The following is a 14,100-nucleotide window of genomic DNA, read 5'->3' on the forward strand; positions in this document are numbered from 1 at the left end:
TGGCCAAACTGACAAAAGAAAAACAGGAGAGGAAGCAGATAACCCGTACAAGTAATGAGATGGATGATATCACAACAGACCCAACTGAAATCAAAAGAATCACAACAGATTACCATGAAAAATTGTACTCTGACAAATTTGAAAACCTAGAGGATATGGACAAATTTCTAGAAACTCACTACCTACCTAAATTAACACAGAGGTAGAACAACTAAATAAACCCATAACAAAAGAAGAAATTGAAAAGGTTAGTAAAAAAAATCTCCCAACAAAAAAAAAAGCCCTGGCCTGGATGGCTTCACCAGAGAGTTCTACCAAACTTTCAGAGAAGACTTAACACCACTTCTACTAAAGGTACTTCAGAGCACAGAAAAGGATGGAATACACCCAAACTCATTCTATGAAGCCAGCATAATCCTGATACCAAAACCAGGTAAAGACACCACAAAAAAAGAAAATTACAGACCAATATCCCTCATGAACATTGACGCAAAAATCCTCAACAAAATACTAGCCAACAGAATTCAGCAACCTATCAAAAAAATAAATTCACCATGATCAAGTGCTATTTATACCAGGTATGCAGGAATGGTTCAACATTAGAAAAACAATCGATGTAATCCATCACAAAAATAAAACAAAAAACAAGAACCACATGATCTTATAAATCGATGCAGAAAAGGCATTCGACAAAGGCCAACACCCACTCATGATAAAAACTCTCAACAAAATAGGAATAGAAGGGAAAGTCCTTAGTATAATTAAGGGCATTTTTATAAAACCAACAGCCAACATCATCCTAAATGGAGAGACTTTGAAAGTATTCCCCTTGAGAACAGGAAGCAGACAAGGATGCCCTCTATCACCACTCTTATTCAACATTGTGCTGGAGGTCCTAGCAAGAGCAATTAGGTTAGAAAAAGAAACAAAAGGGCATCCAAACTGGCAGAGAAGAAGTCAAGGTATCTCTATTTGCAGATGATTATGATCTTATACACAGAAAACCCCAAAAAATACACAAGAAAACTACTGGAACTAATAGAATATTTCAGCAAAGTTTCAGGATAACAAGAGAAACATACAAAAATCAATTGGATTCCTTTACACCAAAAAAGAGAAGCTCGAAGAGGAAATCACCAAATCAATACCATTTACAACAGCCCCCAAGAAGATAAAATACTTAGGAATAAATCTAACCAGAGACATAAAAGACCTATACAATGAAAACTACAAGACACTACTGCAAGAAAGCAAAAGAGACCTGCGTAAATGGAAAAACATACCTTGGTCATGGATAGGTAGACTCAACATTGTGAAAATGTCAATTCTACCCAAAGCGATCTACAGATACAATGCAATCCCGATCCAAATTCCACCAGCATTTTTTAACGAGATGGAGAAACAAATGAACAACTTCATACAGAAAGGGAAAAGGCCCCGAATAAGTAAATCATTACTCAAGAATAAGAACAAAGTGGGAGGCCTCACACTACCTGATTTTAGAAACTATTATACTGCCACGGTAGTCAAAACAGCCTGGTACTGGTACAACAGATACATAGACCAATGGAACAGAATTGAGAAACCAGACATAAATTTATCCAACCATGAGCAGCTGATATTTGACAAAGGCCCAAAGTCCATTAATTGGGGAAAAGACAGTCTCTTTAACAAATGATGCTGGCCTAACTGGATATCCATCTGCAAAAAACTGAAAAAAGACCCATATCTCATACCATGCACAAAAACGAACTCAAACTGGATCAAATACTTAAATATAAAATCAAAAACGATAAAGATCATGGAAGAAAAAATAGGGACAACTCTAGGAGCCCTCATACATGGCATAAACACAATACAAACCATTAATAACAATGCACAAGCACCAGAAGAGAGACCAGATAATGGGAGCTCCTAAAAATCAAACACTTATGTTCATTAAAAGCCTTCACGAAAAGAGTAAAAAGACAACCTACAGATCGGGAAAAAATTTTTGGCTACGACATATCCGATCAGCGTCTAATCTCTAAAATCTACAAGATACTGCAAAACCTCAGCAACAAAAAGACAAATAACCCAATTAAAAAAGGGGCAAAGTATATGAGCATGCACTTCACCGAAGAAGATATTCAGGTGGCTAACAGACACATGAAGAAATGTTCACGATCATCAGCCATTAGAGAAATGCAGATCAAAACTACAATGAGATATCATCTCACTCCAACGAGGCTAGCACTAATCCAAAAAACACAAAATAATAAATGCTGGAGAGGCTGTGTAGAGACTGGAACACCTATACACTGTCGGTGGGAATGTAAAATGGTACAAACACTTTGGAAATCGATTTGGCACTTCCTTAAAAAGCTAGAAATAGAAGTACCATACGATACACCTATCCCGCTCCTTGGACTATATCCTAGAGAAATAAGAGACATCACACGAACAGATATATGCACACCCATGTTCATTGGAGTACTGTTCACAATAGTAAAAAGATGGAAACAACCTAGATGCCCATCAACAGATGAATGGATAAACAAATTATGGTATATCCACACAATGGAATACTATGCACCGATAAAGAACAACGATGAAGCCGTGAAACATCTTATAACATGGAGGAAGCTGGAACTCATTATGCTCAGTGAATTTAGTCAGTCACAGAAGGACAAATACTGTATAAGACCACTATTATAAGAACTCAAGAAAAGGTTTAAACACAGAAGAAAACACTCTTTGATGGTTACGAGGGTGGGGAGGGAACTGAGGGTTATTTACCAACTAGATAATAGATAAAAATTATCTTGGGTGAAGGGAAGGACAGTACACACTACAGGGGAAGTCAGCACAACCGGACTAAACCAAAGCTGGGAAGTTTCCTGAATACAACCAAACATTTTGAGAGACAGAGTAGCAGGGGTAGGGATTTGGGGACCATGCTTTCAGGGGACATCTGGGTCAAATGGCATAAGAACGCTTATTAAGCAAATGTTCTGCATCCTACTTCGGTGAGTGGCGTCTGGGGTCTTAAAAGCTTGCAAGCGGCCATCTAAGATGCATCAATTGGTCCCAACTACCTGGAGTAAAGGAGTATAAAGAACACCAAGGACACAAGGAAAGTATTAGCCCGAGAGACAGAAAGGGTCACATAAACCAGAGACTTCATCAGCCTGAGACCAGAAGAACTAGATGGTGCCTGGCTACCACCAATGACTGCCCTGACAGGGAACACAACAGAGGGTCCCTGATGAAGCAGGGGTAAGGTGGGGTGCAGAACTCAAATTCTAGTAAGAAGACCAGACGTAATGGTCTGACTGAGACTGGAGGAACCCCGGAAAGCATGGCCCCTGGATTCTCTATCAGCCCAGAATAAAACAATTTCCAAGGCCAACTCTTCAGACAGGGATTGGACTGGACTGTGGGACATAAAGTGATACTCGTGAGGAGTGTGTCTCTTAGTTCAAGTAGATACAAGAGACTAAACAGGCAGCTTCTGTCTGGAGGTGAGATGGGAAGGCAGAAACGGTTAGAAGCTGGTTGAATGGACATGCGGAATCAGAGCTGGAAAGGAGGAGTGTGCTGTCACAGTATGGGGAGAGCAATTAGGGTCACAGAACAATGTATGTATAAATTTTTGTATGGGAGACTAACTTGAAATGTAAACTTCACTTAAACTACAACAATAAAAAATAAATAAAAAAAGAAAGTTTACAGCTCGTTAATTTTCTCATTTAAAAATTTATACACATATTGTTTAGTGACACTTGTTGCAACCCCCATAATGTGACACTATGCTCCCCCTTTCCACCCTGGGTTCCCTGGCCCATTTATCCAGTTCCTGTCCCTTCCTGCCTTCTCGTCTTGCTTTTGTACAGGAGTTGCCCATTTGGTCTCATATATTTGATTGAACTAAGAAGCATGTTCCTCACATATGTTATTTTTTGTTTTAAAGGCCTGTCGAATCTTTGTTTGAGAAGTGGGCTTTGGGAATTGTTTTAGTTCTGGGTTAGCAGAGTGTCCAGGGGCCATAGTTTCGGGGGTTCCTCCAGTCTCTATCAGACCAGTAAGTCTGGTCTTTTTTACCATGAATTTGAATTCTTTCTATGTTTTTCTCCTGCTCTGTTCGGGACTCTCTGTTGTGATCCCTGTCAGGGCAGTCACTGGTAGTATTTCTTCTGGCATTAGGTTAGTGAAATCTCTGGTTCATGTAGTCCTTTAGTCCTTTGGGCTAATATCTTCCTTTTGTCTTTGGTTTTCTTCATTATCCTTTGCTTCTGATAGGATGGGACCAACAGATGTATCTTAGATGGTCACTCACAAGCTTTTAAGACCTCAGACACTATTCACCAAATGTAGAACATTTTCCTTATGAACTATGTTATGCCAGTTGACCTAGATGTCCCCAAAGACTATGGTCCCAGCCCCCAGCCCCAGGTATTCACTCCCTCTTTCCTGTCTCGTTAATAACCCTTTGCTTTCTTCATGTATGATGTCCTGGATGTCATTCCACAATCTGTCTGGTCTTCAGTTATTAGTGTTCAATGCACCAAGTCTTTTCTGAGATGGTTTCTAAATTCAGGTGGGTTATACTCAAGTTCATACTTTGGCTCTTGAGAACTTGTTTTAATTTTCTTCAGCTTCATCTTGAACTCTCATAAGAGCAATTGATGGTCTGTTCCACAGTTGGCTCCTGGCCTTGTTCTGACTGATGATACTGGGCTTCTCTATCATCTCTTACCACAGACGTACTCAATTTGATTCCTGTGTATTCCAAGTGGCAAGGTCCACGTGTATAGTCACCATTTATGTTGTTGAAAAAGGGTATTTGCAGTGAATAAGTTATCGGTCTTGCAAAATTCTACCATGTGATCTCCAGCATTGTTTCTATCACCATGGCCATATTTTCTAATCACCAATCCTTATTCTGTTTCCAACTTTCACATTCCAATCACCAGTAATTATCAATGCATCTTGATTGCTTGTTTGATCGATTTCAGACTGCAGAAGTTGGTAAAAATATTCAATTTCTTCATCTTTGGCATTAATGGTTGGTGCATAAAATTGAATAAGTCATATTAACTGGTTTTCCCTGTAGATTTATGGATATTATTCTATCACTGACAGCTTTATACTTAGGGATAGATCCTAAAATGTTCTTTTTGATGATGAATGTGACACCAGTGCTCTTCAATTTGTCATTCCCAGCATAGTAGACCATATGATTTTCTGATTCAAAATGTCAATGCCAGTCCATGCAAACTCACTAAGGCCTAGGATATAGATCTTTATCCATTTCATTTTATTTTTGACAGCTTCCAAATTTCCTGGATTCATACTTTGTACACTTTACATTCTGATTATTAATGGATGTTTGTAGCTGTTTATTCTCATTTTGATTCATACCACATCAGCTAACGAAGGTCTCGAAAGCTCTACTCCATTCACGTCATTAAGATCACCTCTATTTTGAAGATGCAGCTCTTTCCCAGTTGTATTTTGAGTGCCTTCCAACCTGAGGGGCTCAACTTCTGGCACTATATTAGACAATGTTCTGCTGCTATTCATACGTTTTCACTGGCCAATTTTTTCAGCACCAGACCACTAGGTCCTTCTTCCTATTCTGTCTTAGTCTGGAAGCTCCAGTGAAACCTGTCCACCATGGGTGACCCTGTTGGTATTTGAAATACCACTGGCATAGCTTCCAGCATCACAGCAACATGCAAGCCACCACAGTATGACAAAGTGAGACAGAACTAAAATATACAACAACAAAAACACGTAAATTAGAATCATAGAATTAAAGTATAAATGGAATTAAGGTATTATAGAGTCCTCAAACTGTACAGAAAGGTGTATGACTCTCATTAGACCTCAGTTAGTCAATGATTCATGCTGTAATCTCTAGGTTAAGCACTTTACGAGCACAAGTAATAGTGTTTAAATAACAAGCTAAAAGAAAGGAAAAGTATAAAACGTGTAGTTAATTCAGAAGAATGCAAGAAAGGAGAGACAAAAGAATGACAAGTAGAAAATATAATAAATTATCATTTTAAACCAAGTATATCAGTAATCACATTAAAGGTAATCAAAAGACAAAGACTGTCAAACTGGATTTTTTAAAAAATGCAACCATATGCTTGTAAGCTAGCATCAGGACTCGCCTAAATTCCTGAGGGACAGCAAGAACCAGGATCAGCACAAAGCTGGCTCCTATGAGGTGGAAGTCAGACATACTGCCACCCTCCAACTTCTTCACCATTTATGACACTAACTATTCTCCTCTCCAACCACCCCGTGATACTCTCTACTTCTCTTCTGGTTTCAATAATTCATAGCAATGGCCATACAGAACTCACAGACCATACTTACAGTTAAGTGGTTTATTAAGAAAGTAACAAGCTACAAATTGGGATCAGGATCAACTTGAAAGCAATAGGAACAACTCAGGACCAGGATCGGGAAGCACACAGGCAAGGTTTGGAAGGCTCCTCCAAGGTGGGGAGCACATCTCTCCCTTCTTTGATGCAGGACACCTCCCAACCAGGACAGCTCTCTCAGGCCTCCTCTTGTCTGAGCTAGCAGGCCCTTCTCCCAGCCATGCTAGCCTCCTCTGGGCCATGCATGCCCGCAATCAACTGTGCAGGCCTCTCTGCCTTCGGCTTACCCATTGTCCACCTCTCCATTCTCCAATGGCCCAGCTCATAGCCACTGCAGCAGCCTGCTCAGCTCCCTTAGCTGCTTTCCTAGCAGCAGCTTTCTGCAGTCACTGCCATCCCTGCCTCAGGGCCCCTTCTTGGTCTGTTGCTGCTGACTCTGCCACAATAGCTGTTGCAGGGCCCCTTCTGGGCTCCTCACCATCTTCAGTGTTATAGCCCTTGACCTGTGTTACAGCTCTTTTAGGAAGTTCCTTGCCTCCTCTCTCTGCTTCTTCTCTCTTCTTGCCTCTCCAAAACCTCTGTGTGACTGGCTGCTTATATAAGAAAATTCCTTGTCAATTTCAAGGCATGGCCCTTCAAGCAGGACCACCAACTCACTAAAGACGTCACTAATCCCCTCGGTGGAGCCCAAGTCATTTGATTTGCACAGTAAACCAATCAGTCCATGCAAGGTACATAAAACAGACCAACCACAGGCAAGACTGCAGCACAGCGCTAGACGAAAGTATCAAACCATCAAGTGGTTTTAGAAAAGTCAGTAAACCTGGACAAAAGTAACAAATTTTCTGGGGGCAGAAAACTAGGGCTGAGGGGGAAAAAAATCTGTCAAGCTGTTTTTCCAAAGAACCAAGGTGAAAGGCCACATAAAGAATCTCGTTTCACCACAGTGCTGCTTACAAGAGGTATCGTGAATCATTTCAATAAAAACCTTTAAAATAATTTCTAGAATAGGAATGTTGATCTTGTTGTTTGCCATCGAGTTGATTCCAACTCATGGTAACCTCACGTGTGCAGGGCAGAACTGCTCCACAGGGTTTTCAAGGTTGTGACCTTTTGCAAGCAATTGCCAGACCTGTCTTCTGAAGCACCTCTGGGTGGGTTCAAACTGCCAACCTTTCAGCTAGTAGTCAAGAGATTAATCATTTGCACTACTCAGGAACTCCAAAATAGGCAAAGGTATTGAATACTCAGTGATGATGAGCGTAATGTAAGAGTAGGGAAATAAACTAAGTTTATTGTAAAATTTGTATTCGTTTACTACTTGGTCTATTTGCACTATTTCAAAATTAATGCCTGTTAATATTGTTTAAGACACCATACACGATGTGATACCATTTTAACGTTTAAATATATCTCTAAAACCAAAAACCAAACCCTTGCCATCGAGTTGATTCTGACTCATAGCAACTCTACAGGACAGAGTAGAACTGCCCCATAGGGCTTCCAAGGCTGTAATCTTTATGGAAGCCAACTGCCACATCTTCCTCCCATGGAGCAGCTGGTGGGTTCAAACTGCCAACCTTTAGGTTAGCAGCCAAGCATTAACCACTGTACCAGGGTTCCTTATAAAGTATATCTCTACACATCTATAAATATAAATAAAAAAATAGAGTAAACTGTACCAGAATGTTTTGTGTAATGATGATTTGGGTAATTTTTCCTCTATCTCCCTGACCTTTATTTAAAATTTGGTTTTCTAAACCAAAATTTTGTAGTTTTTTATTTTTTTTAATTTTAAGAAACATCACTTCTAAGAAAAATCAGGATAGTTTCCTAATTGAACCCAGGCATTTCTTCATAGAATATGTCTGAAGTGTATTTTTCTTACTAATATTTGATAATATCGTTTACATGAGAGTTGTAGTATTTTAAATCATGGGTAATAAATGCAAAGTCATAAATCTGATTAACCTGAGTGGAAGGCCACCACAGACATTTCAGATAACACAGGAGCTCTCAGGATATCAGGCTTCACAACCATGCCTGCCACCTGCAGTAACAAACCCCAGATGTCCAACCACTTAGTTCTGCTATCTTGTGCCTAAAGCTCCTATAAATTTGAAACTGCAATCCAAAATCTGTAAAATAATACCAAAATTCATTAATGTGTAACCATTTGTTTTATATTTCTGTATAACTATATGTTAATTCATTTTAAACCCTGAATTCTGGACATGCTTTCATAACTGATTCTACACCAATCAACACTTAGAACAGCCTTTAGGTGTGTGTGGAGAGGAGACTGACTAAATGGCATGAATCAAGGATAAACAGTATGGAAACCTTTGGCTGTTACACCTTACATCTGCATCACTTCAAAACAATTTTGCGTGTATTATCTCATTCCCAGTTCAGTTACAAGCCCGTGAAGCAAATTAATAATCACCATAAGTCAGAGTATGTATTTAGGAATAATTTAGGCACTTTCACCAAACAAATTTATCCATGTATCTACAGTTATATATCAGAAACAGTACATCCAAAATATCTCTTGAATCTGTCCCTTTCCATATTCCTGCAGCAGCCATTCTAGTTTTGACCACCTCATCCCTCGCCTACACCTTCCCTCCTCTCTAATCTACCCCACCCCACACACACACTGCTCTCAGCATGCTCCATCTAAACACACAGCTAGCTACATCCCTCCCAATTAAAAATCCACCTCACTTTCCCACTTTCTACCTAGTGCTTCACCAAGGGGCCTGTTGAATAGCTAGAACAGACCACAGCAGATAAAGCAATTCCTTTGAAGACTCATGTTTTGTCTTTAATACGAAAGCACATTTTTTATTCTAACATGTAAATTATACTTGTTGGATTTAATACAAATATTATGGTTTGGAGTGGTTCCATTTAAAAAAAAAAATATGCTATGGCAGGCTGATCTTGCAGCTTCACAAAGCCCTTGGCAAACTGCCTCCTCACACCCTCAAAGACACCCAGACTAGGGCACAGGGCAAAATGTAAACCAAGATATTCCTCATAATCTACTTTCCCTACTGATTTGGATCCATTTTGCAACTCCTAAAGAAAAAAATAGTATAACCTATCTTGTAAAGGGTGTTTCTAGAAGATAATTCTTCAAAAGGATTCTAAAAATATGTTTTGTAAACTCTCTTAGAAATTTTTAATCAGTACAAGCACACTATATTTTCTGAGCAGTCTTGCAGTAAAACCCATAGAAAAGATCGATCAGATACCAGGGTTCCACAGAACACACCTTGTTGAAAGCTGTGCTGTCCCCCACATTTTCAGTCTTTCCTCACCCTGTTCCCATTGCCACGAAAGTCCTACTTTCTCCAACTGGGAAAAAAACCCTACTCACTTTAAAAAATGTAACCCTCTGCTCTTTGAAACCATTCTCAGTTGCCCTACTTGGAAATAAATGTTTTCTCCTATGTGGTCTGCAGCACTTTGTACAGAATTTTATGCTAAATTTCACTACATGTGGAATCTTGAATTAACAAGTCAGTCTTCCTAGCCAGATTCTGGATTACCTGAAACTAGAAATCATCTCTGACGTATGAATTCCCAGAATCTAGCAAAGTCCAGCATAAGAACTCAATAAGTATTTGTGGAATAAATTGATGAAAGAGTAAATGAACTTTCATGAAAATAAAATATGTATGATCACATGCCATTTCCCTACAGCCAGGAAATCTCTACTGAAAAAAAGGGAAACAATGACAAGGTTTGGAAAAAGTTATGGTCTCTAGAACAGCCAGTCAGAATGGGCAAGTAACCCCTAGGACTGAATTTGTTAAAAAAAAAAACTTCAATCAGCCAAGACTTTGCCCACGTGAATTTATGAGTCGCTGTGTCTCTGTCCAGGGTGCTGAAAAACAGCTAGAAAGACCTGGATGTGCTTCAAATGCAGGTGGAGCCCAATACAATTGAAATACAAATGCTTGCATATTTTGTTATTTCTGGATAGAGACTTCATTTTCCCCCAGCATCTCAGCACATCCACATTCAATAAGTTATAGTTCGGCTAGTTAAAGTAAATTAAGCTGACTGTTCTGTAAAAGAAAGTTATAAACTCTAAAGCAGGCAGCAGACAGAGGGCAAAGGACTTGCGAGTCAGGATACGTGGGTTTTCCTGCAGCCCTCCCCTCATCACTGACTGACCTTGGACAAGCGACCATACCTTTACAAGCACTGACTTTATTAGCTTTGACTTGAGTGCCTAGATAATTAAGATTGAGCAAATCTTCGGTGAATCACCAATGTGTGGAAATCACTTTCTCTTATTTAATCCTCTCAAAACCCTGTGAAGTAGGTATTATTCTTCTCATTTTACACATGAGGAAACAAGGCTTAGAAAGGTCAAGTAATTTTCTCAAGGCCACCCAGCAAGCAAGCACCACTGCCTGGCGGGGGACTTTAGCGGGTTAAAGGGAATACCCATTGGCCCTGGTGAGACTAAGGCTTTCTCCCACCCCCTCCCCCAACCTGTGGCTGCTGACCTCAGTCTTCATATATGTTCCTCCTAAAACTGGAACGTTGGTGACACCAATGCATGTATTTTTGTTTTTATTTGAATTTTTTAGCTTCATGGGTTTTTTTTTTTTTAATTTTACGCTGTCTAATGCTAGTTTATGCCTAAATTTCTCATAAGACTCATTGTTCTGTGTATTGTCTGATTCCTTAAAGGTCTCATTAAAGAGGCAGAGTTGCCCAGGGAGAAACTTTCAGCTTCTTGGTGAGCGGTCTCCTCTCCAAAGCGACAGCCTCAGAAGGCCTGCTCCATGCCACAGTGGCCACAGTGCCATCACACCACGACCAGCACAAGGACCCTTCCACAGGAGACAGCTGTGAAACAGACACATACAGTGGGGCAGTCTGGCTGGAGTCTACCTTCAGTAAGCAGGTGGATGGCTTCACTTCCTTACTTTACTGTGCTCACGTGTGTGACAGCATAGCTCAGTTGCTGGTCCTGTCTCCTGTGGTTCTGCATGAACATGACCAGAGTCATGTGTCGAGCTACGTGGTCTGTGAAACTTGCCTTCACAGTATTTAGCTCACCACAAGGAAAGTGAAGTGCTATCCTGCCCATTTTATTAACAGGTACATCAAGGCTCAGAACGCTTAAGAAACTTACCTAAGATCAACCATCAAGAAACTGGCAAAGCCAGAACCCACAGGGCTCCCAAGTAGAAACGCTGAACTCCTTGTAGTAAATAGAAAAATAAACAGCTGCTGTCCAGTCAACTTCAACTTATGCCAACCCTGTTGTGTCAGAGTAGAACTGTGCTCCACAGGGTTTTCAAAGGCTGATTTTTCAGAAGTAGATCGCCAGACCTTTCTTCTGAGGCTCCTTTTGGGTAGACTCAAACCTCCAAGCTTTCAGTTAGCAACTGAGTGTGCTAAACATCTGCAACACCCAGGGACTCCAGTAACAAAGAAACTGCTCTATAAGGTATTTGCCCTCAAATGCCCCAGAGCCTATTCCCTCCCTCCTTGCCCCCACCGCCCACACCTGCATTTTCCTCTGGTCCAGCCTGGTGCAACTGCTAGAGCTTCTTTTTCACCTCTATTCCCTAACTCAAGGAGCCCTGGTGCTGCCGTGGTTAAGTGCTCAGCCGCTAACTGAAAGGTTGGCGTTTCTAATCCACCAGCCACTCCATGGGAGAAAAGACCTGGCAATCTGCTCCTGTAAAGATTTCAGCCTAGGAAACCTATGGGGCCATTCTACTCTGTTCTACAGAGTCACTGTGAATTGGAATCGACACAACAGTGCACAACAACATTCCCTAACTCAAAAACCCCAACTTTGCTCCTTTCTTGTATCCAAGCTCTGACACCTGTCTTCCTTTAAAGATTTCTTCTGACAAGTCACCACACATACATTCAAAGCATAATTCTGTCTGTAGGAGGAAGTACACATTTAACACAGGTGGAGTATGAAAAGAAGGTCATTTATCACAGCAACGTAACTAGGTTGAGTGAAGTAACATGCATGAGGGTGGTAAAATGAGTAACCCTACCTGCAGAAAGATCTTGAAGTATCACATGGCTTCTTACACCACTTTATCTGAGCCCCTCAGGTGGCTCCCAGCACTTTCTACCTTGAGTTGTGGCTGTTTTCACACCTATTTCCTACCACATTCTTTTATCCTGGTCAACCTCACTATCCCTGTGCCAGACCCCTACCCCACTCTATCCCGCCCAGAACAGATTCCAAGGCCTTGTACAAAGCAGACCCAAAAACCCATTTTCAATGTATTCAGCATTAAAAAAAAATTGTACTGTATGAGGGATATATGAATGCGATTAAATATTCACAACAGCCCAGAAGAGCAAAAGAATAAACTTATACAGCTATTACACAGATTCTGACGTTGACTCTGATAAGGCCCAGGGGCAAGAAACAGCCCATGGGCTGGCAGCAGCTGCCTGAAGGGCCAGCCAAGTGTATTCCTGGTATGAGCCTCCTTCGTAGTGAAAGCACCTGCCTCACTAGGAAGGCAAAGACGCCCACTACTAGAATCCGAGATGGGGAGAAGGGGTCTAAAATCCCACAGCTGGCCCTCTGCCTGTCCAGATTCACAGCCACAGAGCCCAGGGCCAGGTCCCTACCTGACGACGCCACATACCACGGGCAGCGTAAGTCTGTAAAAGGCTAAAACATCACCGAATGCCTAGACTGCACGGAAACACTCATACGGATGTGGCCATTGGCACCCTGTTCTGGCTACTGACTCTGTATTAGGATACTTTTAGCCCCGACTTTCTGGGCTGAGAGGAATGTGGGACTGAAGTCCCCCACGCACAGGTGGCCTGGACGATCCAACACAGCTTCGCCTGCTACCCCTCGGGCAGAGAGAGGCGTGCAGCAGAGGCAGGCTGGGGTCCGCAGACTCCGGGCCAAGCTACATGGCCTGCCATCCCGAGCCTTCCAGGAACCCTCGGAGCCCGCTGGAGGCTGCAGTCCTGGTGCCTGCGACCGCGACAGGGAGAAGGCGTCTTGTGGGCGGGCGGGACTCACCACATCCATAATCTGCAGGAGGCTCAGGGAGAAGTAGACAGTGAGCGGCTGCGAGTCGTTGGCCACCGGCCTCTCCAAGGGATTGTAGTTCTTGACTAGCTCTTTGTAGAGCTTCCTCTGGAACTCGCCTTGCAGGGACACTTTAAGAGAGGAGAGCCCAGCAGCTGCTCAGAGAAGGCCAGCCGGGGGTGCGTCCCACGCCCACTTGCTCGCGACCCTCGCAGCCCAACTGGTTCAGCCCTGGAGACCGGGACTAGCCAGGGCAGCCCCCCGCCATGTCCCCACCGCCCCTCGCCCGAAGGCGGACCCTGAACCCAGATCCCGCGTTGGCTTTGCCCAGCCTCGCTCCATTCAGGCGCACGAAGCGCCTGCGAAGCGCCCGGGATACCGCCGGATGACACCCGCGATGCCGGCCGGGATCTCGCAGAGTGAAAGGCGGGGAGACCCGGCGGCGGCAGCCTTACCGTGAAGGAGCGATGCAGCCACCGCTAGCCAGATGCCTCCCCGCAAGCGGTGCATGTTGAGTCCGGAGCTGCCTAGGACAGACGCGCCCCGCTTCTCGGCTCTCAGTTCTTGTCCCAGGCCTGCGCGTGCGGCCGCGGAGCCGGCTCTCATAGCCCGGCTCGCGCGCCTTTAAAGAGCCGAGCGCGCAGCCCACCGCCCCACCGCCCCCGC

The 14,100-nt window shown here is 42.6% G+C and overlaps 1 protein-coding gene across 1 annotated transcript in view; it reads right to left on the minus strand.

The window, feature by feature from the left end:
• LOC101347897 (neuronal acetylcholine receptor subunit alpha-7) overlaps positions 1-13,955 on the minus strand; it is a 249,285-nt gene extending 235,330 nt beyond the window's left edge. The window contains exons 1-2 of the mRNA XM_004372630.2: positions 13,890-13,955; positions 13,426-13,565 (exon numbers count right to left, since the gene is read on the minus strand). Coding sequence (XP_004372687.1) covers positions 13,426-13,565; positions 13,890-13,944 — 195 coding nt within the window. The 5' untranslated portion in view covers positions 13,945-13,955. The remainder of the gene's footprint in view (positions 1-13,425; positions 13,566-13,889) is intronic.
• Between the last annotated feature and the right edge of the window lie 145 nt (positions 13,956-14,100).

Source organism: Trichechus manatus, unplaced genomic scaffold (genome assembly GCF_000243295.1).
Source record: "Trichechus manatus latirostris isolate Lorelei unplaced genomic scaffold, TriManLat1.0 scaffold00019, whole genome shotgun sequence".
In the NCBI taxonomy this organism is placed as follows: Eukaryota; Metazoa; Chordata; class Mammalia; order Sirenia; family Trichechidae; genus Trichechus; species Trichechus manatus.